This window comes from Marmota monax, unplaced genomic scaffold, assembly GCF_021218885.2.
Source record: "Marmota monax isolate L192 unplaced genomic scaffold, Marmota_monax_Labrador192_F-V1.1 WCK01_AAM20220418_F8-fsc00033, whole genome shotgun sequence".
NCBI classification, from domain to species: Eukaryota; Metazoa; Chordata; class Mammalia; order Rodentia; family Sciuridae; genus Marmota; species Marmota monax.
In genome coordinates, this window is record NW_026694282.1 from 4,922,976 (window position 1) to 4,948,762 (window position 25,787).

A 25,787-nucleotide genomic window follows, 5' to 3' on the forward strand; every position below is an offset into this window, starting at 1 on the left:
CTTACTCCTTTTTGACTCTCACCTGTTCTGGGAAATAAGCTGATGAATCCCATTCACCTAGGTGGCGACCATGCCTACAACCAGTATGTATTCCCCACAGCACCATAACAGCCAGCATAATGCCTTATACTCAGTTGATTTCATTTAATTTGAGTATAATCAACAGCCTCATGTGTTGCTCTTCCCAAGGGTATGGGAACAACAAACAAAGGACTTCATGAGCGGTTCTCAACTTTTTGACACAAAGCTGTCTTTGTTATTTTTTCCCCCTATGGACTTTGTGTTTTGGAAGTTTCCATCTACTCAAAATGTGGCATTATTAAGTAATAATTTGTTTTCCTATTTTATGACTTAAAGACCTGAGCAATTAAAATATAAATGCAACAAAGATCAGGATTCAGCTTATTTGTATAATGAGATGGCTGGTGTTTTGGGGACCTTATGTGGTTTTATTGCAGGTAAATATATTTCCATGAGGCTTTTGGAAAGAGTAAACATAGCTCATGGACCACTGTTAGCACCTTTGTGAATGACTGGGAATCCTACTTTCTCATATTGGAAACATTATTTGTAAGTCAAACATGTGTATAAAGGAGGAGGAAATTTGGACACATGAAACAAATTATGAGAGAGAGAGAGAGAGACAGAGAGAGAAGTTTAGTGTATGTGTATGGATGTACATGCATGAGGTTGGGGAGGTGGCAGGTTTAGACAGGGAGAGGCACCTTCCCGTTCACTTCCCTTATGTGCTTCCAAGTCACATATTAAGAGGAAACCATCTATTCATTCCTGGGTATACATTTAGCTCTCTGGCCATGGTGAACTTGATAAAAATGTTCAACCTGGTTATCACCACTCCATTGTCATACCAATATTATATAGTATGCCTTTTCGTGGTTAATAGACACCCTACAATATGAAATTTTGGTGTTTTTACTTACCACCATTTGGCCTTTGGGAAGCTTTCTCTGAACTTTAGTATTACCATCGGTACTTGAAATCATTCAAATCTTGAGAGAAATAATATTTGTGGAGAATTGTCTGAAAGGGAGGCAGCCAATTCATTTCCCTAACTCTAGAGTAGTAAATTGGTTTAGTCTCCTCATATGACAACCATAGTCTATTGGATTTGGCTTCTAGAGTACAATAGCATAAAGGATCTGGGGCCACATAAAAGCTCAGTGGCCAAAAATGCTACAGTTGATTAGCAATGTCTGCTGTGGGTCTTGGCAGGAGAAATAGCTGCACATGTGCCGTATTTTTGCCAGCCTAGCCCAAAGTGCACTAAAGTCTACCCTGAAGGACTAGACCAGACTGTCACAGTGCTTTGCACCTGGCTGATTTGTTTTGGATTCTTAAAATTTGCTTTTACTGAATGTTCTCTGAGCATTAGGCTTAATCAGAGGTTATTAAGAGCCACGTCTTTAAAACTTGTTTTTATTTGCTCACATTGGAACCTTGTTATATGGGACTGTCTTTCAGAAGACTCACAGAAAATATATATCTAGGATTTGGGTACTTTGAGTAATTATGGTTCTCCTGAGCCAGTTTTTGATTCAGGCATTCCACTGATATTTATTATATCTGCTACAAGGAACATATTACCTATAAATTTTTGGAAAGATTCAATAGATGCCTTTTTTTTCAATTCTTACAAGTGCTCATGTTTTCCTCTATTCTAAGAAACTCAAATACAGATGTGTGACACCCCCTCCCCACCTCTTACAAACTTGTGGGTGTTGTATGTGGTTCCCGTGTCTGGTATTATCTTTATCTGTCTTATCCTTGATTTCCTTTTGACCCATTTACACATTTTTTAAAAATTTTATGATACCAAATATATATGCTATAAATCTTTATAGAAAGGTTAGGCATGAACAAACTAATCTCTAAATCTTTGAAGAATAAGGTTAGATATGTACTGTCAGCCTTATTTATTTAAAAATGAGGTATAATGTGTATAAGTACACACTGTCACCCTCAAAGTTTTGTCTGAATTAAATAATTATAAGAGCAGCTGTGATCAGATTTGTAGAGTTTACTTTTCCATATTTGTCTTTCCTAGTGCTGAAAATAGAGGGGTTTAAAAGTATCTTACCTCATGGTGTTGGATCCAGAAAAGCTTGACATCATTGACTTAGTATTTGATGCTAGAAGCTGAGGTCTTTATGGGAAACCATTTGAAATGAGGCCAGTACGAACCCATCTAAGAATGTTAGTCCAGGGTCTGATATTGCTTATGGATTATGTTTACTTACATTCTCCAAATTATTAGTGTGTTGATATTTTTCACATAACTACTATTGAAGATTTTTTTTTTTTTACCCGTTTTGGTGTCTCAAGAATTCGATCTTATGTTCTTCCTGTTTACTTGCCATAAGGTCTATAATGTGAAGGAAGAACTTCCTGTCAACATCCACTGCAGGCCCAAGGCCTGGGTTGGATGCTGTGGTCCTAATTTTTGTCTAGGGAAGATTCTCCATTACCCTTTGTAAATCCTGAATAATGAAGAAAAATCAACATTGTTAAATGCACATATTCTAGTAGAGGATAGGAAAGGCAGCAGAATACAACAGACACTAGTATGGCAATATGTAAATCAGTGGATGTGTAACCGATGTGATTCTGCAATCTGTATACGGGGTAAAAATGGGAGTTCATAACCCACTTGAATCAAAGTGTGAAATATGATATGTCAAGAACTATGTAGTGTTTTGAACAACCAATGATAAAAATTCAAAAAAAAAAAAATAAATAAAATAAAATCATTGCAAATGTACCTGAAAAAAATAAAATAAAATAAATGCACATATTCTGCTCAAAAATAAGACAAAGGACTACATGTTTGTATATGTGTATGCTTACATGTATATAAGACAGGGCACAAAATACATATTTTTAAGATATAAAAGCAAAATTTCATGATCCACTAGTGGTATCTGAACAACAAAAATATTAATCGTGGAAAGTCACAGGGTAAGATTTTGTCTTTATCTAAATTATTGTTGGAGCTTCTCACTTTCTATGGCAGCTGAGATTTTTAAAAAAATTATAAAATAAGCAAAACTCTATAATCATTTTGGATGAAGATGGGGTTAGATCTTGTATCCAGCTGACATCTAGTAACAGAATACTAATAAACTGCATGAGGTCAAAAAAGTTTTCACCCTTTACAAAAAGATTCCATGTAGTTGCCAAAGTCATGAGTGATGATTATCTCACATAATGTTTTGTCCAGAATGGGTGAGTCTGGGGATTCAGAGACCTGAAAATTGCCTTTCATGACATTTTGCTAATGATGAACATAGGTGCACTTAGGAAATGGTCTCGAAAAAATATTAGCCCTTTTCAGTAATTCTTGTTCATACATCAAGATGGAGGTTTAGATTTGGCCAATAGTCGTCACTTTGCCTACAGGTATGTCATCAGTGACTACACCCTATATTTGCCTATCACCTACATTGGAAATGTTAGACAACCCATATGTGCTTGATGTTTGTGTTTCATTGATTTGCCAGTATTCATTATGTATCTCAAATGTCAAATATTGTGTTAAGCAGCAGAGATATAAAGTTTAGTAAAACACATGCTCTCAATTAACTCATTTTCTGGTGTAAAGACAAACATGTTTGTTAAACTCAATATCAATTATATGACAATTTGAATTGGGTATATATCAAAGAAAGTCCAAACTAATAGACCGAATGTGGTTTAGGAACAGAGCTCTCTCTCTCTCCCCCTCCCTCACTCCCTCCCTTCCTCTCTCTTTTTTTCTCTCTCTCTCCCCCCATCTTTAGTTCAAGGCTCCCATTCTCAAGCTTGTCTTGTTTTTCCAAATGTCTACTGGAGCCAACAGGAAGGTAAGAAGGTAGCAGCAGAAGGGAGCTCTCCCCAGCTGTCAGTTCCTTTTAAGTATCCTTCTTAGAATATACAACGCATTCACTTTTATTTCACCAATTACAACTTGGTAACAGGGCCAATTCTTTTAACTAGATATCCTGCCATCTCAAGTAAAACTGGAGTTCTACTACAGAGAAAAGCGGGAGAAGGTAGGTATTGAGTGGTAACCAGTAATCTCTGCAACACAGAGATACGACCAAAAGGCTAAGGAAGCATAGAGCAATAAAGCAGTTAGCTCTGGACTCTGGAAAAAGACTTTTTGGAGAATGAGACACTTAATTTAGGGTTTGAAAGATAAATAAAATTTTTCCAAATAAAGAATTGGTCAAGGGGATTCTTGACAGAAGTAACAGCATGTGCAAAGGCACCGAGGGAATCTGGCATTATATCTGCCAATTCTGCTCATTCATGCATTCCTAGTTATTTTTCTCTGTTAGTAATAATTGGTCTTAAAATAACAGTTTAATTTTTAATTAATCTAAGTTACTCAAGATCAACAGATTAAAATATGTCGAAAATGATTACCCTGGTATAATTGCAAACAATTTTCCACTTGGACCAAAACAAGAACATTTTATCTGATGATAAAGTCTTCCACATTTTAAAAATAATTGAGTTAGAATATTTTGGCATCTTAAAGAGAAATTGATACAGAGAAAAGAACAAACACAATCGTGTCAGGGAGATGTTTGTCTTTTAAACACCAAAGTTAAACAACACACGCCCATTTAGAATTGTCTTGGTTCACATCCTGGGGTCCATAAACCCACACTGAGAGTGCTAAGTCAGGGGCCTGGCCAAGTTAGCCTTAAAGTATGTCACCTCATATTTAGCTATTCCTCATATGACTGTTACTTTGGATCCATGAAGCTGAATTGTTCTTTTCTTAAAATGGTTTTGGAACCATAAGAAATCGTTAGGATTAGAGAAGGATTTTCATGATTATCTCCTTTGGCTCTGTTAGAGACATCAGAGTCTGCAAACAAAATTTTCCAGAGAAACTTAAATCTTTCGAGAAACCTGAAATTCCTATAATTGAAGGAGTAAATCCCGTTAGGTTTGAGAAGACTGGGAATATATATTCCCATGCCCACTGCCCAGCTTGTCCTCCCACATAGTTAGGGATCTTGTAAGATTAAGCCCATCTCTCTTCAGTTTTGAGCTGCAGAACAGGAGGGTCAGTACTCCTTTGCTGACTAAATTAGGACGGCCGTGCTTCTTGAAAGGAGTCCACCCGCCAAGGCAATCCAGTGATTTTAGTCTTGTGACATTCTTTTATTTTTGCCAACTTTGGTTTTTGCTTCCTCTCTAATTAGCTAGGATCTAGGCATTCCTAAAAGATATGGCAAACCTCACAGCAACACCTCCCTCCAGCTGGTAACTCTTGACTCCTCATTCGCTTCTCAGCTCCAAAAATCTCTTCCTCCGTCAATTCCTCTTTGGTCTCTCTAACCAAATAAATTCTCCATATTTTATCCTCTCAGTGTACCATGTGCCTGTGTTTTATAGCTTTTCTCATCATTCTTGTTTTACTTTTATTGTGTGTGATATTTGAGTAATAGCTGCCTCTCTCACTAGACTGTACGTCTCAGGAGGATGGGCCCATATGTGCTTAAATTCACCGTTGAATTTTGCTTCCAGTACAGTGCCTGGCCCATAGCAGGTCTTCAATAAATGTTACTTAAATGGTTAAATGACTTAAAAAAATAGATACTCTACAATCACATTTCACACTACACTCAGAATCAAATATATGATCAGTTCATGTGTGGGGCCATCTACAGATAAGAATTTTTAGAATAATTTTTCTATAATTACATAGAAACATACCAAAGAAGTCTTAAGCCAGCATGTTTTTGGCTTTGCATGGATGAAACCTGGTTGAATTGTGATACGACCTCCTTGCAGCCTCTGAGTAGATGAGGTGACCACAGTGAACCCACAGGATGGAGCCAATCTGCCTTTGTTCCCCACTTTAGGATTCAGCACGATATTGTCCTAATATCTCTGCTTCAAAAAATTTGCAATTATTGAAGCCATTGTTGCTTTGTCATCTATTTAAGACATGTTTGGGTTTTCAAATTAAAAAAAAAATATGCATTACTATATTTTAAAAATAGAGTCCATATATAACACAGTGCTAAATAATTATTTTTTAAATGTTGGCTTAACTATATGTTTATAATTACTAATTAAAGGTATGAAAGGAAAATCAAGCCTCAAGGAAGGACCAGGTTTACTAAAGAAGGATGAATTGCAAAAACTTTTTGGAGATACACCCCTTCAGATATCACTCCAGTTCTCATAATTTAAACAGTTTGGGATAGAATGAGTCCAAATGTTAGCTCAAACTAGAACTATAACATATATAACCTGGTATAATTTGAAATTGATTCTTTATTTTATTTCATTTCTCTTTTTTTTGGTGGTAGTACTGGGGATTGAACACACAGGTGCTCTACCCCAGACCTTTTTTTATTTTTTATTTTGATACAGGATCTTACTAAGTTTCCATAGCTAGACTTGATCTTGCAATCCTCCTGCCTTGACCTCCTAAATAGGTAAAATTATAGCCATGCACCACTACTTCTGTCTGGATTTGATGGTTTTAAAAATCAAACATTAGAAAGAAAAGAATAAAGATGCCCTTCAATGGATGAATGGATTTAAAAAATGTGGCATATATACACAATGGAATATTACTCAGCACTAAAAATATAACAAGATCATGGCATTTTCAGGGAAATGGATGGCATTAGAGCAGATTATGCTGAGTGAAGTTAGCCAATTCCTAAAAAACAAATTCCGAATGTCTTCTCTGATATAAAGGGGGTGATTCAAAATGGGGTAGGGAGGAAGAGCATGAGAAGAAGATTTATCACTAAATAAGGAAGAGAGGTGGGAGGGAATGGGAGGGAGAAGGGGAATTGCACGGAAGATGGAAGGAGACCCTCATGGTTATACAGAATACCTGTATGACGATGTGAGGAAAAAAAAAGAAGTGTGTCACATTAGATTGGGTAGAGAGAAGTGAGGGAGGGGAGGGGAGGGGAAGGGGGGTAGGAAGGACAGCAGAATAAAATAGACATGATTATTACTGTGTGTATATACGTGACTGCATGACCAATATGATTCTATAACCTGTACACTCAGAAAAATGAGAAATTATACCCCATCTGATTCAAATGTATGATATGTTAAGATTGTTGTACTGTCATGTGTATCTAATTAAAACAAATAAAAGATAATATGGAAAAAAGAAATATTAAAAACATCAACTATAGCAAAAAAAAATGTTTCCCCACTTACTTTGTAAAGACTTGTGACTTTATCAAGTCTAATTTGGACTAAGCATAAATGTTTTATTAGGAGCCTTTAGAACCTGGCTTATTACTAGCCAAGAGACCTTAGGCAAGATTAATAGCCTCAAGTATAAGGTGGGGATATCATATATAATCATTGTGGGAATCAATGACGTATCTGTATTGTGTTTGATACAGGAGAGGCCCAGGCAAAGAACAGGCTCTGCCACCCTCCATTCCAACCCTCCAGTTTCCTCCATATAAATTCATGGACCTCATGTCTGATAGCTAGTTCTGTCTCTTTTTTTCTTAGCTGAAGTGCTAGCTAGAAAAGAAGGTATCTTCACTTCATTCAGCAATACTTTATTAACTTATAGTCCACTAAACATTCTTCCAGTTGCTTGGAATGTGTCAATAGGCCCAACATACAACCCCTACCCTTATGTAGCTCACATTCTAAGGGACATAGAGAACCTGCAGATTATTTGTAAAATGCTTCCTGTTGCTTACCTCATGACTGAATATTTTATCATTTTAACAAATCATAATTATTGACACTGGGAAATATTTTTTAATTTTTTAAAATTTTAATTTGTTATATATGACAACAGAATGCATTACAATTCATATTACACATATAGAACACGATTTTTCATATCTCTGGTTAGACACAAAGTTCAGTCACATTCTTCATGTCTTCATACATGTACTTAGGGTAATGATGATCATCCCATTCCGAAGTCTTTTCTACCCTTCTAATCCCTCCCTACCACTGCCTCCCCTTTCCCCTTTGCCCTAACTAGAGTTCATTTAATCCTCCCATCCCACCCCCCTACAGCATATTATGAATCAGCATCCTTAAATCAGAGAAATCATTTGGCATTTGTTTTTCTTTTTGGGGGGGGGGGATTGGCTAATTTTACTTATATTCTCCAGCTCCATCCATTTACCTGCAAATGCCATGATATTATTCTCTTTTATTGATGAGTAATATTCCATTGTGTATATATACCACATTTTCTTTATCTATTCATCTACTGAAGGGCATCTAGGTCGGTTCCACAGTTTAGCTATTGTGAATTGTGCTGCTATAAACATTGATGTGACTGTGTCCCTGTAGTATGCTGTTCTTAAGTCCTTTGGGTTTAGACACAGGCGTGGGATAGTTGGGTCAAATGGTGGTTCCATCCCAGATTTCCAAGGAATCTCCATACTGCTTTCCATATTGGCTGTACCAATTTTCAGTCCCACCAGCAATGTATGAGTGGGCCTTTTGACACTGGGAAATATTTTTAAATTAATATTCTGTCATAGCAATAGTTCTTCTCTCCCTTACTCTTTCCCCATTCTTTCCTTTTCCCATTCTCTCCCTTCTACCTTCTTCCTATTTATATATTTGAACTATAAAGATATCTTTACCCATGTTATTTTTATTTCTTCTTAGCTTGGTTCAAACTGTTTCATCTCAGTCCCCTTCACAGGAAGTATGTTTTGGGGTCCCCGGGGATAAAGGGAGGGTCATTTGGTGGCAAATAGCCTTACATGGATCCCAGCATTGGGAGAAGCCCGGTTGAATTACACCTCTCTCTCTCTCTCTCTCTCTCTCTCTCTCGTTAGATCGTTGGCTGTGACCACCAGCTGGGAAGCACCGTCAAGGAGGATAACTGTGGGGTCTGCAATGGAGATGGGTCCACCTGCCGGCTGGTCCGAGGGCAGTATAAATCCCAGCTCTCTGCAACTAAATGTAAGACACTACAGAGAAGGGGCAATCTTTGGACTTGTTAACTTGTTATCCTTCCCTGGCTCAGCTCTGGTTCCCTGAGCAACCAGGGAAATAACACCTCCACCAAAGTGGAGAAGAATTTGAAAATGCTGAAGAAAGCTTCATGTCCCCACTTTGTGGATCAGTTTATATGGGTCAAGTCAGATCACTGGTTGCAATGCCAAGAAGGAACTCTCTCCTTCTGAGGCTCAGCAGGAGGGAACTAGACATGTGTCTAGAGATGCTCTCTGAGCAAACATGGATTCTCCTGCCCAATACGAGGATGGACTATATTCAAGCTCCTGCCTGGGATATAGAGGAGAGAGTGGGAAGCTGGACACCACTCCCCTGCTGTCACTGTCAAATCACGTGATTTGCATTTACCAAGGGGCCTTTCAGAATTAATATTGGCAGTGATTATGTAAAGCCCTTTATTGATCTTTATGTCCCGAATTCTCTACACCAGCAAATATGTGCTTACTGTATATGCATGTGCTGAGAATTTTAGCTGATCATCTCACTTAATCTTTTTAGCAATCACAAGAGCAAAGTAGTATTAATTTCCAGGAGGTGGATAAGATGACTGAAGCTAACTAGATTATGTGACTTTCTTAAAGTCACAGAGCTATAAAGATCCAGATAAGACCACTCTGATACTCAAGGACATACACATTTAATGGTATTTTGTCCTTGCTTGGCCTATTTTCTCCAGATATTACCTTTATCCAGAATCTCAATTGATCTGTGATTCAGGATCTCTTTCCACCCTGTCTCCCCTGACTCAGGAAATGAAAATGAGTGTCTTTGCTCAGTGTGGTTTTGTTCTCCTGACTTGTCAATTTGTTGGAGAAAAACAATTGGCTTAAGGTGAGTTTGTGGCTTTAAATGGACTTGGAGGTCAAGAAGGAAGATAAATGCAATTGTTCTGAGGTACCCTGGAGAGCTATTCAGAGAGGTCATAAGGCGACTTGCCAGAAGGGTGGGCCTGGGGAAGAAGGAGCAGGAAGACAGACCTCAGGCCTTCAACACAGGTGGAGGGGAAAAAAACAAACAAACAAACAAAAAAACAGAGGCACAAGTTTCAGGAACTCTCCACCTTCTAGCTTCCCAGAAGCCATGAAAAATGTAATTCTGTAAAAATTAAAAATTTTTTAAAAGACTGTCAGGCTAAACTGAGGATGAGGTAACTTAGACATTAATACAGTACATTCAGGTGAGATTTTTCTTTGGTCATGTGTTGTAACTTTTATAAGATGAAAAATTAAAGAAATTTGAAGATAGAAACCAGGAATGAATAGAGGCATGATTCTGAGATTCAACTCTGAAGCTATGGTTGGATATTTAAGGGAACAATTACATTGGAAGGGCAACTCTTGGGCTATAATCGTAGCTCAGTGGTAGAGTGCTTGCCTGGCATGTGTGAGGCACTGGGGTCAATTCACAGCACCTCATATAAATAAATAAATAAAATAAAAGTGACAACTAAAAAGGAGAGGAGGAGGAGGAGGAGGAGACGACTCTTGCCTCTTATAGAATTCTTTAAGGAATACTGGAAAAATTAAAATCTTTCTATTTGTCATATAATTGAGCCAGTGCCCATTATCTAGGAATAAGCACGGGCACAAAGGGGGATGCCGAGTATGTGTAATAACGACTGTCTGGTGACTTCTGACAGCATGTCTTCCTGGTGGGGATCCTTCTGTATTCTCATGCCCCCCACCTTTCATTTTCGCGGAGGAGCCAGAACACGGATCCAGTAGACATTCTTCTTGTCCTCCTGTTAGGGAGTGACTCATGACCACTGGGCCTTGAATCACAAAGGTGTAACAAAGGTGAAGAAACTCTTAAGGAAAAAAAATGAAACAAATTGGGAGCCATATGTCAAGTTCAGGTCTGCAAACAAATACCTCAATGAAAAGTGCTCTATTCAAGACCAACAGTGGGTAAATTATATAACACACAAGCTGATGATTATACATAATGACAAAGTGCAATTGATTCGTTTACCTGAGCACTGATGATGCCTCATGACAAAGTGATTTATATCAATAAAGTCCAGCATATGCAATGCACCTCACCACAATCTATAGCAGATGCTGACCAAACTGCCTCACTTTCGTTTTCTCCACCCCAGAAGAATCTTCTACCCTACATTTACAGACTGCAAGGCAGCCCACAGGCAGGGAAGATTAGGCTGCTCTGCAGGACCCAGAGTGCTGGCCAGGTGAGCTGTGCTCCACCCCTGAGGGTCTGGAGGAGTTCTGCCAGGTCTTTCCTCAAGTTCTGCCAAAAGGAGCCATAAGCCAGCCACATGCTCTTTTCGAACTCCTAGCATTTGGATTCCGCACATTGAACTCATTTTCTTTCTAAATTTATATCCAAGGTTTCTTTTTTTTTCCCCCGTATGTTATCAAGACTCAGGGGAACAAAGAAAAAACAGAAGAGAGGAGAAAGACTAAGGTCGAACATGCCAGAAGGAAAAAGAGAAATCAGAGGAACTTATCAAATGGCTGCCATTTACTGGTGAATAAAAAAGAAACCATTTTGTAGGAAAAGACATTATAATTGACTATTACAAATACAGACCATGGAAATAAAGAAAAATCAAGGCTCTTCCCTCTTTTTAAAAGTACAAGACTATCTTTACATTTTTTTCCTGGTTACTTCCAGACTTGCCCAGCCTAATTAAAGAAAAAATAATAATCAATTAGTTAACATTACCTTGCTTTCCATTCTTAAAATTTAAATGTTCATTTTCCCACAAGTTTTATTAACTTGTATCATATTATGTCTTTTCCAAATATACTTAGAAAGTTCTTAGACCTAGAGCCAGCCTATTTGCTATTAATTTGTCTACAACTTACGGACCTCTCATCTCTGTATTTTGAAACCACCTGGGAATCCTAAAACTCTCTCTCTCTCTCTACCTTTCTTGAGTGGCAGAGGCCAGATAAACTAATTTATATCCAGATAAAATGAGTCTCTAATACTCAAAGATGTGCTACTCAGACTGTGACTCACAGTGATTTATAACGGCTATGGGCAAACATATTCCTGGACTATAAATCTGGCAAATTATTAATAATGAAACAAATACATATAAATCCCTATAAGTACAAAATACATATGATTTTTAAAGACAGCATAAAGCAGTAAATAAATTTCCACCTTGTGCCTAGATGCTTCAAGCTATAACCATTAGCCACTCAAGGATATATATTCATTTGGTCAACAGCAAGTACTTACTGGGCATCTGCTATATGCTTAGGAACTGTTCTAGGTGCTGGAAACACAGAAAAGACAAAAATCCTTTTTTGCATATACTAGTTTGAGGGGCAGATCGATGAAACATACATAAAATGCATATATGCATAAGGTGTTAGGAACTATAGAAAAAGTAAAGCAGGGAGAAGCACATGAGATGGGGATGGGCTGCCAGCCAGGAGTGTTGGAGTGGAATTGCAATTTTAATAGGTTACTAAGGAAAGGACTCATTGATAAGAAAGCATTTGAACAAGGATTTGATGGAGGATGAGGAGAGCATACTGCAAGTCATGGGGAAGAGAAGAAGCAAATGCAAAGTTCCTGTAATATGTACATTTGTGACATATTTTACAAAGAACAAAGAAGTTGATGGTGACTACAGTGAAAGTGAGTTTCAAAAATTCTAGAGGAAATTATGAAGGCAGGAAGTCATTAGATGGGGTTAGAATGGCCTGGGCATTGCAGAGTCATGTAAGGACTTTGGCTCTTAGTCTGAATGAGAGGAAAAGTCAGCAGGATTTTGAACAGAAGACTGACTTCTCTTGATTTATTTTTTTAAGGGATCACTCCATCCATGCTGAAAGTAGACTGTAGTGGAAGTAGGGAAACAGATGGGAAGCTACTATAGTAGGTCAGGTCACTGATGATGATGGCTTGGACCAGTAACTGTGGAAGGGAATAAAAGTGGTCCAATTCTGGATATAGTGTATTTCTTTGAATCTAAGACATCACTGATTGCAAGATGCACCATTATTTTAGGTGCTATAGGTGGAGAAAAAACAGCCATTGAAACTAAGAAACTATGACACAATGCTTTCAGATCACTTAGGGTTTTTACTTCATAGTTTTTAAAAGATCTATTTTAAATTTAGAAATATTTTTAATCATCTGTTACCCTTGTGCATACAACTGAAATAAACTGAGAAGTAAAACTAAACTAAGGCTTTTTCTCAACTCTTTTAAATCACTTTTGACTTTGTACAACATCAGGAGCTCTTATGTTAGAGCATTTTGAAAAGAATACACAAAATAATTCAAATCTTTTGATACTGGTCCTTAAAAAAAACAATTTATTGAGCTATTAATTGGCACTTAATGAATAGCATCTTTAAAGTGTACAGTGCACACACTGTGCAACCATCCCTATGACCAAGGTCATAAACATATCCACCATCCAAAAGTTTTCTTGTGCCCCTTGTAATCCTTCCTGTTTCTTCCTGAACCTTCCCCCAGGTAACCACAAATGCTCTTTTGTCACTACAGATAAGATTGCATTTCTGGACTTTCATATAATTTGATTTATACAATACATACTCGCTCTGTCTGGTTTCTTTTATTCAGCATTATTTTGAGATTCATTAATATTGCAGTACCAATACTTCATTTTATTTTATTGCTGAGTGATAATTTCATCATATGGACATACCACATTTTTTTACCCATTTGTTGATGGGCAGCTGAGTTGTTTCCACATTGAGGCTTTTGTAAATAAAGCTCTTATGAACATTCACGTATGGACATACACTTTGATTTCTGTAGGATAAATTCCTAGGAGTAGGATGGCTGGATCATATGGTAGGTGTATATTTCACATTTTAAGAAATTACCACACTTTTTTTCCAGAGCGGCTTACTATTTTTCATTTCCATCAGCAGTACCTGAGAATTTCACATGTTCTGCATTCTTGCCATCACTTGGTATTATTGGTATTTTTCATTTTTAGCCATTGTAATTATTATGTAGTGGTATCTCACCACTGTTTTAGTTTGCATTTTCCTGAGGTCTAATGATATGGAATATCTTTCACGTTTTACTAGTTTATAATTGCTGCTATAGCAAATTAGCACAACTTAATGACTTAACGCAGTACAAATTTATTATTTGTAGTTCTTTGAAGGTCAGAAGTTCAAAAGGGGTTTCATTGTGCTAAAATCAAGCTGTTAGCAGGCCCGTGTTCTTTCTGGAAGCACTGAGAGAGAATCCATTTTCTTCTGTATTGATTTTCCACCTTCTAAAGACCATATGCACTGAGGTATTTTAAAGCCAGCAACATAGCATCTAAAGGTTTCTCTCTGACTCTAATCTCTTCTTCTGCTTCCCTCTTCTATAGTGAGAATGTTTTTGATTCCATTAATTCCACTCAGATAATGCAGGACAATCATTTTGTTTCAAAATCAGCTGATAAGAAATCTTAATTCCATCAGCAGCTTTAATATACTCTTGCCATGTGACATAGCATGCTCATTAATTGATGGTCATCTTCGGTGGAAGACATATTATTCAACCTAGAATACATGTGCTTATTTACTCTTGGGTATAGGGTCAATTCAAGTATTTTGTGTTTTGTTTGTTTTGGTACTGGAGATTGAATCCAGGAGTGCTGTACCAATGAGCTTTGTCTCAGTCCCTTTCATTCTATTTTGAGATAGGATCTCACTAAGGTGCCCAGGCTGGCTTCAAAATTTAGATTCTCCTACCTCAGCCTCCCAAGTAGCTGAGATTATAGCTGTATACCACCAGGCTAAGCCTTTTACTCCCTCAAAAAATAAGCTGTTTTGTTTTAAAATAGGTTGTACTGTGGACTTTTTAGAATTATTTATATATTCTAGGTATAAATTCTTTGTTCTGTATGTGATTTTAAAATATTCTCTCAGTCTGTAGCTTTTTACCCCCAAATTACTTAACATTATCTTTCACAGAATGAAATTTTTTATTTAGATGAAGACCAAGCTATCAATGTTTTTCTTTCATGGATTATGCTTTTAATGTCATATCCAAGAACTCCTTGCCTAACCTGAGGTTACAAAGATTTCTCCTGTTTTATTCTAAAAGTAGCATAGCTTAACATTTTTACCTTTAGATCTATGACCTATTTTCAGTTACTTTTATGTACGATATAAGGTTTACATCTAGGTTGATTGCGTGCGTGTGTGTGTTGTGTGTGTGTGTGTGTGTGTATGAGAGAGAGAGAGAGAGAGAGAGAGAGAGAGAGAGAGAGAGAGAGAGACACCCAATTCTTCCAGCACGGTTTGTTGAAAAGGCATCCTTTCCTCCCCTGAATTACCTTTAAATCTTTGTCTAAATTCCACTGACCATTTCTATACATCTGTTTCTGGACTCTCTATTTTGGTATATGTATCTATCTCTTCACCAATGCCGCATTGTTTGCTGACTATACCTTCAAATCAGGTAGTATAATTCCTGAAACTTTTCTTTTGAACTAATTTTTGGTATTCCATTCTGTTTCTTTGCCTTTCCATAAAAATTTTAAAGTCTGCTTATGGATAGCCACAAAAAAAATGTCTTCAGAATTTTCACTAGAATTCTACAAATTTATTTGGCAGGAAGGAGAATAATTTGACTTCTTTATTATGTTTGGTCACCCAATATCTGAGGACTTTCTTGTCTCTCCATTGATGTAGATTGTCTTTGATTTCCTTCACTAGCCCTTAATACTTTTCAGCATATAGATCCTATATACTTTAGTTAGAGTTATACTTCTTGTACTTTCTTGTAGCAAATGTTGTTATGTTCTTTATTTTCATTCTGATTGTATATTGCTAGTCTATAAAAACATGATTGATTTTTGTGTGTGAGCTATGTATTTTGCAAACTCACATAATCATTCTAAGAGATTCTTAGTAGGTTTCTGGAATTTTCTACTTAAACAATAATGTTGTTCACAAACAAGGACCATTTTGCTTCTACTTTTTCAATTTGCAAGTTATTTATTTCTTTTTTTTTCTGGCCTTATTGGACTGGCTAGGGCATGCAATACAATAGTGAACAGGAGTAGTAAGAATGGGCATCTTGATTTAATCTTAAGAGGAAAGCATTTCATTTCTCACCAGTGAATATGATGTTGGCTATAAGTTTTTGTAAATATTCTTTAGCACAATGAGGAAGTTCCCTTCTTTTCCTAATTGATTGAGTTATTATAATAATGCTAAATTTTATCAAATTCTTTCTCTGCCTCAAGTGATAATTGTGCAGTTTTCTTTTTTATTTATTTTTTATTTTGATGCAGTGCATAAATTGGTTTTCAAATAAAGAACCAACCTTCCATTCCTGGGATAAATCCCACTTGGTCATAGTGATAAACTGGGATAAATGAGTCTTGGGATAAACTCTTTTTAGTCATTGCTGTTCTATATATAGATCTGGCTTCATTTGCCAACATATCTATATTCATGAGATATACTGCCCTTTAGTATTTTTTTTTTAATTTTTTAGTTGTAGTTAGACACAATACCTTTATTTTATTTATTAATTTGTATGTGGTGCTGAGGATTGAACCCAGTGCCTCACACATGCTAGGCAAGCACTCTACCACTGAGCCACAACCCTGGCCCTATAGTATTCTTTTTTTGGGTACTGTTTTGTTTGGTTTTAGTACAAGCATAATACTACCCTCATCTAATTAGCTGGGAAATGATCCCTCATCTCCTATGTTCTGGATAAGACTGTATGGAAATGATGTTATTTCTTGTTCAAATGCTTGGTAGCATTTACTGGTGAAATCTTGTGGACCTAGATTTCTTTTTCGGTACTTAACTTGTTAAATATATGGAATACAGTTATAATGACTATTTTAATGTTCAATTCTGTGTTTTGATTGTTTAGCTTTTCACTTTGATATGGAATAATGGAATATATATATATATATATATATATATATATGTATTTGTTTGTTGTTGTTTTATATGCCTGGTAATTTTTGACTGGATGCCAATCATTGTGAATTTTATTTTTGAGGTACTAGATATTTTTGTATTTCTATAAATAGTCTTGAACTTTGTTCTGGGAGTAGTTAACTTGAACTTGATCGTTTGGGGTCTTAAAATTTGGTAGGTGGAACCAAAGCCATCTTTGACCTAGACTTAATTATGCCTTTCCACTGAGATAAGTTCCTTCTAGATACTCGACGTTCCATGACTTATGAAGTTTTTAGGTCTGGCTGGTGGGATGAGGTGCTAGTCTCAGGCCTGTGTGAGCACCATGTCGTCTTCCTTATAGTTCGTTCACCAGCCTAAAGCAATTGCCTCACGTCCATGGATTGATCAGTGTGCTGCTGGATACATCAAGGGGACCATCTTAGCTCTTAGTTCTCTCTTGTATACTCTCTCCTGTCTGGTACTTCGTTCCATAAATTCTAACGCTTGGATTCCTTGGACTTTTAGTTTTGTCTCAAGTCATGGAATCTACCAACCTCTACTATAGAACTTCCACTTCCAAAGCCACAGCCAGGAAGTTCTTGCAAGGCAATAATCTAGGCAATATTAGGACTTACCTCATTTATTCCCTGAATCTCAGGAATTTCTGCCCTTTTTGCCTGATGTCCATTGTCTTAAAAACCTTGGTTTCATATAATTTTGTCATGATTTTTTGGTTGTTTCGGGCAGAATGGTAAATCTGGTCCTTGTTACTTCACAGAGGCAGAAGTCCTGGTGCTTTGCTCTTAACTTGCCTTTGAAATTATGTCGCTCTAAACACCTTTTGACTCCCTCTGTGAAAATGTTAAGCTCTTCTGATGCTTCACCTCCCTGCAACCACCACAATCATTTGATTCCTGAGAGCTAAATGAGTGTGTTCTGTTGTTTTCGAATTTTCTTCAGAGCTGCTCCATTTCACAAGTTTGATACTAGCTGTTCTGATGTTAGCACCTCTGTAGGCAGATAGCTGTGACCAATTCCTCTCTGGGTGAGAGGAAATTTAAGGCACTACAGTGTGAGAGATACTCTCATTTTATATTTGTTAAAATAGGAAATGTTCGTCTCAGAATCAATGAAATGGGGTATTTTGACAATAGGATTTTCTAACTTATTAAATATAAAAATGAACAAAAGATTTTGGCCTAGGAATCTGAAAGGATGAAATTTTCCAGTTGGGGAAGCAGGGAACATCTTGTTTGGTCTGTGCAGCATACATTCTCCCATGCGTCCTCCATTATGCAATTACTGATAAATAAATACACACACACACACACACACACAAACACACACAGACACACACACACGTGTATATATATTTGTAGTACCAGGGATTGAATCCCAGGGGTACTCTGCCACTGAGCCACACAGCCACCCCTTTTTATTTTTATTCTGAGACAGGGTTTCACTAGGTTGCCCAGGCTGGCTGGATAGCCAAGTAGCTGGTCAGAGGTGTGTGCCACCACACCTGACTACTTGATATATTTTAGGGATAGTAAAATTGGCATGTAGGTTTAAAATATATCATTAAAACCTCATCAGTTACAGCAGAAAAATTTTTATGTAGCCAATTGTATTAGCAACAATGGATCTTTCATTTAAAAAAAAATGGAATTAAGGATTAGCGCCAATGTTGAGAGAGAAGATTCTTTAAAAAAACACAAATTTATTAACAACTAAAAATAAGATAAACTCAGATATTAGAATAGGAAAGCCTGTTTTTTCAAAATTTTAGCATTATCACCTTTCTCTGATACACCAATAAATCTCACAGAACATTCACATATTGCAAAATTTAAAAACTAATATAAAATGTTCTATGTAAAAAAGTATAGAATATACATGTCAATATAGTTTTTTTAGAGGAAACCTTAGGTAAAATTCTTGGTAGTCATTTCCTTGAGAAAGGACATTTACAATTCATATATATGAAATGACAGAATTTATGATTCCCATAGAAAGCTTGTCCATTTAACTGAGAAAGAGGTTATCTAATCTGTGAAGCTGGTCTTTGAATATTATTGACATATTTTTAAAAATACATCTAATAGACTGGCACCATGGTTCTTCCAGAAAAGCCAGGAGATATTTGGCAGGTGTACCTGGTCATAAAACAGCGTGCCTTTGTAGGAAAGGGTAATCAGAGGAATGAAGGGCACTGTAATAGAGATGTGGATACCTGCCTCACCAGCCACACTGCTACATTAATCACACAGGAGGCAGGTGTTACAAGACACCAGATTGCACTTGGATTCTGGGATCTCTCTGTCTGTCTGTTTCTGTCTCTCTCTCTCTCTCTCTCTCTCTCTCTGGTACTAGGAATTGAACCTAGTGTGCTCTATCACTGAGCTACATCCCCAGCCCTTTTTATTTTTTTATTTTGAGATAGGGTCTCACTAAGTTCTTCAAACTGGCCTCAAACTTTCTATCTTTCTGCCTCAGGCTCCCCAAATAGTCTCAGATCTCTTAAACACTTTTTGGTGTACAACACTGTAGTAGAAGCCAAGTAGAAGAATCCCCCAAACTGTCCCAAATTACCAAGAATTTATCAGCAAATATGACAATTTTAATATAAGTACAACTCAAAAGAGCAGTTTTTTTGTCAGCGTACAGAAAATGAAAAATCTAACTTTCTTCCCTATTTTGCTTTTCTTAAATTAAGAGCACCATTTCTTAAACTATGTTCAAAGATATATCAGGTGATATTAACAGCTGATATATAAGAAAGATTCTCTAGATTAATGTATTGGGTATACCCTGGGTTAAATAGAGTGAAATAGGTTCAGGACTCCTTAAGAAACCAAATAATGAGCTTTTGGGATTTCCATGATCAGTACACAGAATTTCCCCACATGTTTTTCCTTAGATTCCTTTTTCAGGGACTACTATGTGGGGCTGATGGTTTTTTGTTTTGGTTTGGTTTTTGTTGTTGTTGTTGTTTTTGTTGTGGATGATAACGATGATGATTATTATTATTTGTCTTCTTTGAGTCCCTGGTTCCTAAGTTGGAGCATGACACTAAGAGACAATTTAAAACTATCTGTAGAATAAAGTAATGAATTTATTAATTTTCTAGTGACCTTCCAGGAGCCCATCAGACCTTTTCTCAGTAGAAGAATAGACCGAGAGTCTTCCTGCCTCAGTGCTGTATACTGCCACTGGCTCAAGTTTGCACCAGCCTGAGTTACTCCATTTTTCTCTTTGACTAGACAAGTGCAGAGGGCAGCAGAAGATATTCTGCTTTTTTTCTGGTCTATTTTCTTCATCCTGCCCTCTTCCCCACCCTCTACAGAAACTTCTAGGTTCCTAACCCCGTCATCTTCCTGGATCATACAAATGTTACAACAACAGCCAAAAGCCCAGGGTTAATGCCTCAGTGTGTGAATGTGTTCCTTCTCAGCAAAGCAAGAGTGAGGCCCCTGGAGTTGTGTGGGGGTCAGAAGCCTGCCGCTGAGCATTGCAGGCCAAACAGACAGCTTCCCTTTTACTTGCACTTTATTTGACCTGTGGATAAACAAAGACATTCTATTTCTAGAAATCCCATTGTTTTCACTGCTTTGAATTTCTTTTGCAAACTTAAAAATTCATGTCTTTATGCAAGGCATAGAAGGCTCTGTGTGCCAGCCTGAACATTTTTGAGTTCTTGTCTATATTCCCCCTTACATTTTTTTTTTTATATACCACAAAATCTTAGCTCTGTGGAATTCAGCCTTTTCTTCAACAATGCATGACATTAAAAACAGCTATAAGGGTGTAGTGTGAGTAGAATATTCAATATTGCAGAGAACTCATAAGTGTAACCTCTTCAGGGCAGGAATTAAGATCTGATTCTCCTTCTTCAGTCAATGGGTCATGTGCTAGGGGCCTTGGAGTATTTAAAAACACTCTAAAAGTCTTTCAGTCCCTATTTTGAAAGAGATTTGCAAGAGAGGGAGGAAACTAAAATGTACAGAATATCTAGTGTACCTAGTGTATTCCAGACATTTCATCTATGTAGCTCTATCCATCTTTATATCTTTTCATGACAATATTATAAAGTAGTTGTTGCATTCTTTGTTTTATAAACAAGGAAACCAAGAACCAGGAAAGTTAGATGAATTCTAAGATTCACTATTTAAGTTCTCCCCAAACTAAGATGATTATGTTAAGGTTTAGAGGAACTGAGTAACTTTGGGGATTCTTTTATTTAAACTAAATTGTTCCCATGAGAGGGTGATAATGTCTAATATTGGAAAGATTTGTAGGAACCAAGAATCAACGGAGCTTCTGAAGTGCTGGTGAGTTCCTGAGAATGGGTCTTTCTTGTCCTTTGAAGGACCTTTCAATCCATTTGACCTTGGACTTCATTATGCTTCTCAGAGGCTGCATTTTTCATCCTAGAATTATCTCTGGCTACATCAACGTTGTGGGTGAAAGTAAATAGCATAATTTAAGTGAAAGTGCAATTCTGCAGTGCTATGTAAATATATATTATTGCCATATATATAAATATATATTATTGGGGTATAATTGGGGAGCTTGTAATGTTCCTCTACTCTTTAAAAAGAACTCTGTTTCTAATAATTTAGGCTCAATTGGTAAAGAGTCTGATAATTAATCTACTATAAAATGATCTATGATTCAGCCAACTGTAAAAAATATATTTCAAAAGAGAGGGGGTTATATATCGAAAAATGCTAACCACCATATATGGAGTTCTTACAATATGCAGTATGTGAAGAACTAGGTAGAACAACCAGAGGCAGGACTTCTGTCCTTGAAGGGTTTAAAGCACATAATCATATTATCACCTCCTTTTATCTTTCCTACTCATACCAGAACTCTGCCAGTGAGAAGTCCAGATTCTAATGTGATATATTCATAAATTCATCCTTCAAACATTAGAATTCCTTTATATTTTAAAATCCAACACAGGGAACTGTGACCACCGACAGAAAAGGCCCAGTGGCCCCCGGAGGGGCAGAGCTTCCAATCACTCCTGCAAGGTAGGCGGGCCTGCGACCCACCAGAAGAACAGGTGCAGCAGCCTGCTGAGAGGCAGAGCCGCCCCCTCCCCCCGCGCCTGCAAGGTAGACGGAACTGTGACCACCCACAGAACAGGCCAGACCTGCAACTGACAGACAGAACAGGCCCAGTGGCCTGAGGAAGGGTACAGCCGCCCCCCCCCCCCCGCGCCTGCAAGGTAGGCTGCCCTGCGACCCACCGGCAGAACAGCCCCAGAGGCCTGCAGAGGAGCAGTGACGCTGCCCGCGCCTGCAAAGTAGGCAGAACTGCGACCACCAACAGAACAAGCCTAGCGGCCCGCAGAGGGACAGAGCCGCCGCCCGCGCCTACAAGGTAGGCGGACCTGCTACCGACCGGCAGAGCAGGCCCAGCGGCCTGCCGGCGTGGTAGGCACATTGCCCCAATTGGAGGAGGGGCAGAGCCGCCGCCCGCGCCTGCGAGGGAGACTTTGCAACTATACAAGACCAATATAAATATATAGGGGGAAAATTCAATAGCACAACAGTTTCACCAAGTAGAAAGGAACGCGAACAGTATGAAGAGACAAGGAAAGAAAGGACCACAAGCAATGCAGTTCAACTCAACGTTAGAAGAGGTAATAGCTGAAGCACATGGAATGTCAGATAAAGAATTCAGGATATACATGCTTCAGATGATCTGGAGTCTCAAGGAAGACATCAGACAGCAAAATCAGACAATGAAAGATCACTTCAACAATGAATTACATAAACAAATCCAAGAAGCAAAAGATCAACTATACAGGGAGATAGAGGTTATAAAAAACAAACAAACAGAAATCCTAGAAATGCAGGAAGCAATAAACCAACTTAAAAACTCAATTGAGAATGCTACCAGCAGAGTAGAACACTTAGAAGATAGAACATCAGACAATGAAGATAAAGTATTTCAATTTGAAAAGAACATAGACAGCTCAGCAAGACTGTTAAGAAACCATGAGCAGAACATCCAAGAAATATGGGATAACATCAAGAGACCAAATTTAAGAGTCATTGGGATACAGGAAGGGACAGAGTTTCAAACCAAAGGAATGAGCAATCTATTCAATGAAATAATACGAGAAAACTTCCCAGACTTGAAGAATGAGACAGAACCCCAAATCCTAGAAGCCTACAGGACGCCGAATGTGCAAAATCATAAGAGACCCACACCTAGACACATTATAATGAAGATGCCCAACATACAGAATAAGGAGAGAATTTTAAAAGCTACAAGAGAAAGGAAGCAGATCACATTTAGGGGTAAGCCAATCAGGATAACAGCTGATCTTTCAACACAGACTCTGAAAGCTAGAAGATCCTGGAATAACATATTTCAAACACTGAAAGAAAATGGGTTCCAACCAAGAATTGTGTTTCCAGCGAAATTAAGCTTCAGGATGGAAGATGAAATTAAAACCTTCCACGATAAACAAAAGTTAAAAGAATTTGCAGCTAGAAAACCATCTCTTCAAAACATCCTTGGCAAAACATTACAGGAAGAGGAAATGGAAAATAACAATGAAAACCAACAGTGGGAGGTAGGACAGTAAAGGAGGGAAAATAATCAAAGAGGAAAACAAACCATGTTTAGTAACATAAATAAACAAATATGGCTGGAAGAACAACCCATATCTCAATAATAACCCTAAATGTTAATGGCTTAAACTCACCAATTAAGAGACACAGGCTAGTAGAATGGATCACAAAACAAGACCCAACAATATGCTGCCTACAGGAGACGCATTTGATAGGAAAAGACATACATAGGCTGAAGGTGAAAGGTTGGGAAAAATCATATCACTCATATGGACTTCGGAAACAAGCAGGTGTGTCCATACTCATATCAAATAAAATAGATTTCAAGCCCAAGTTAATCAAAAGGGATAAAGAGGGACACTACATACTGCTCAAGGGAACCATACACCAACGAGACATAACAATCATAAATATATATGCCCCAAACAATGGTGCAGCTATGTTCATCAAACAAACTCTTCTCAAGTTCAAGAGTCTAATAGACCACCATACAATAATCATGGGAGACTTCAACACACCTCTCTCACCAATGGACAGATCTTCCAAACAAAAGTTGAATAAGGAAACTATAGAACTCAATAACACAATTAATAACCTAGACTTAATTGACATATATAGAATATACCACCCAACATCAAGCAGTTACACTTTTTTCTCAGCAGCACATGGATCCTTCTCAAAAATAGATCATATATTATGTCACAGGGCAACTCTTAGACAATATAAAGGAGTAGAGATAATACTGTGCATCTTATCTGATCATAATGGAATGAAACTGAAAATCAACGATAAAAGAAGGAAGGAAAAAGCATACATCACTTGGAGAATGAACAATAGGTTACTGAATGATCAATGGGTTATAGAAGACATCAAGGAGGAAATTAAAAAATTCTTAGAGATAAATGAAACATAGACACAACATATCAGAATCTATGGGACACATTGAAAACAGTTCTAAGAGGAAAATTCATTGCGTGGAGTTCATTCCTTAAAAAAAGAAAAAAACCAACAAATAAATGATCTCATACTTCATCTCAAAATCCTAGAAAAAGAAGAGCAAAACAACAGCAAAAGAAGTAGAAGGCAAGAAATAATGAAAATCAGAGCTGAAATTAATGAAATTGAAACAAAAGAAACAATTGAAAAAATTGACAAAACGAAAAGTTGGTTCTTTGAAAAAATAAACAAAATCGACAGACCCTTAGCCATGCTAGCAAAAAGAAGAAGAGAGAGAACTCAAATTACTAACATACGGGATGAAAAAGGCAATATCACAACAGACACTTCAGAAATACAGAAGATAATCAAAAATTATTTTGAATCCTTATACTCCAATACATTAGAAGATAGTGAAGGCATCGATAAATTTCTTAAGTCATATGATCTGCCCAGATTGAGTCAGGAGGATATAGACAACCTAAACAGACCAATATCAATTGAGGAAATAGAAGAAACCATCAAAAGACTACCAACTTAGAAAAGCCCAGGACCGGATGGGTATACAGCAGAGTTTTACAAAACCTTTAAAGAGGAACTAATACCAATACTTTTCAAGCTACTTCAGGAAATAGAAAAAGAGGGAGAACTTCCAAATTCATTCCACGAGGCCAACATCACCCTGATACCTAAACCAGACAAAGACACTTCAAAGAAAGAAAACTACAGACCAATATCTCTAATGAACCTAAATGCAAAAATCCTCAATAAAATTCTGGCGAATCGGATACAAAAACACATCAAAAAAATTGTGCACCATGATCAAGTAGGATTCATCCCTGGGATGCAAGGCTGGTTCAATATACGGAAATCAATAAATGTTATTCACCACATCAATAGACTTAAAAATAAGAACCATATGATCATCTCGATAGATGCGGAAAAAGCATTCGACAAAGTACAGCATCCCTTTATGTTCAAAACTCTAGAAAAACTAGGGATAACAGGAACATACCTCAATATTGTAAAAGCAATCTATGCTAAGCCTCAGGCTAGCATCATTCTGAATGGAGAAAAATTGAAGGCATTCCCTCTAAAATCTGGAACAAGACAGGGATGCCCTCTCTCACCACTTCTGTTCAACATAGTTCTCGAAACACTGGCCAGAGCAATTAGACAGACGAAAGAAATTAAAGGCATCAAAATAGGAAAAGAAGAACTTAAATTATCACTATTTGCAGATGATATGATTCTATACCTAGCAGACCCAAAAGGGTCTACAAAGAAACTATTAGAGCTAATAAATGAATTCAGCAAAGTGGCAGGATATAAAATCAACACGCATAAATCAAAGGCATTCCTGTATATCAGCGAC

General features: G+C 37.3%; 1 protein-coding gene across 3 annotated transcripts in view; it reads left to right on the forward strand.

Moving 5' to 3' along the window:
- Positions 1–25,787, forward strand: part of Adamtsl1 (ADAMTS like 1) — a 935,498-nt gene that overhangs the window by 678,837 nt on the left and 230,874 nt on the right. For all 3 annotated transcript variants that reach the window (XM_058586373.1, XM_058586374.1, XM_046467403.2), the window contains one exon: positions 8,820–8,946. In XM_058586373.1, coding sequence (XP_058442356.1) covers positions 8,820–8,946 — 127 coding nt within the window. The remainder of the gene's footprint in view (positions 1–8,819; positions 8,947–25,787) is intronic.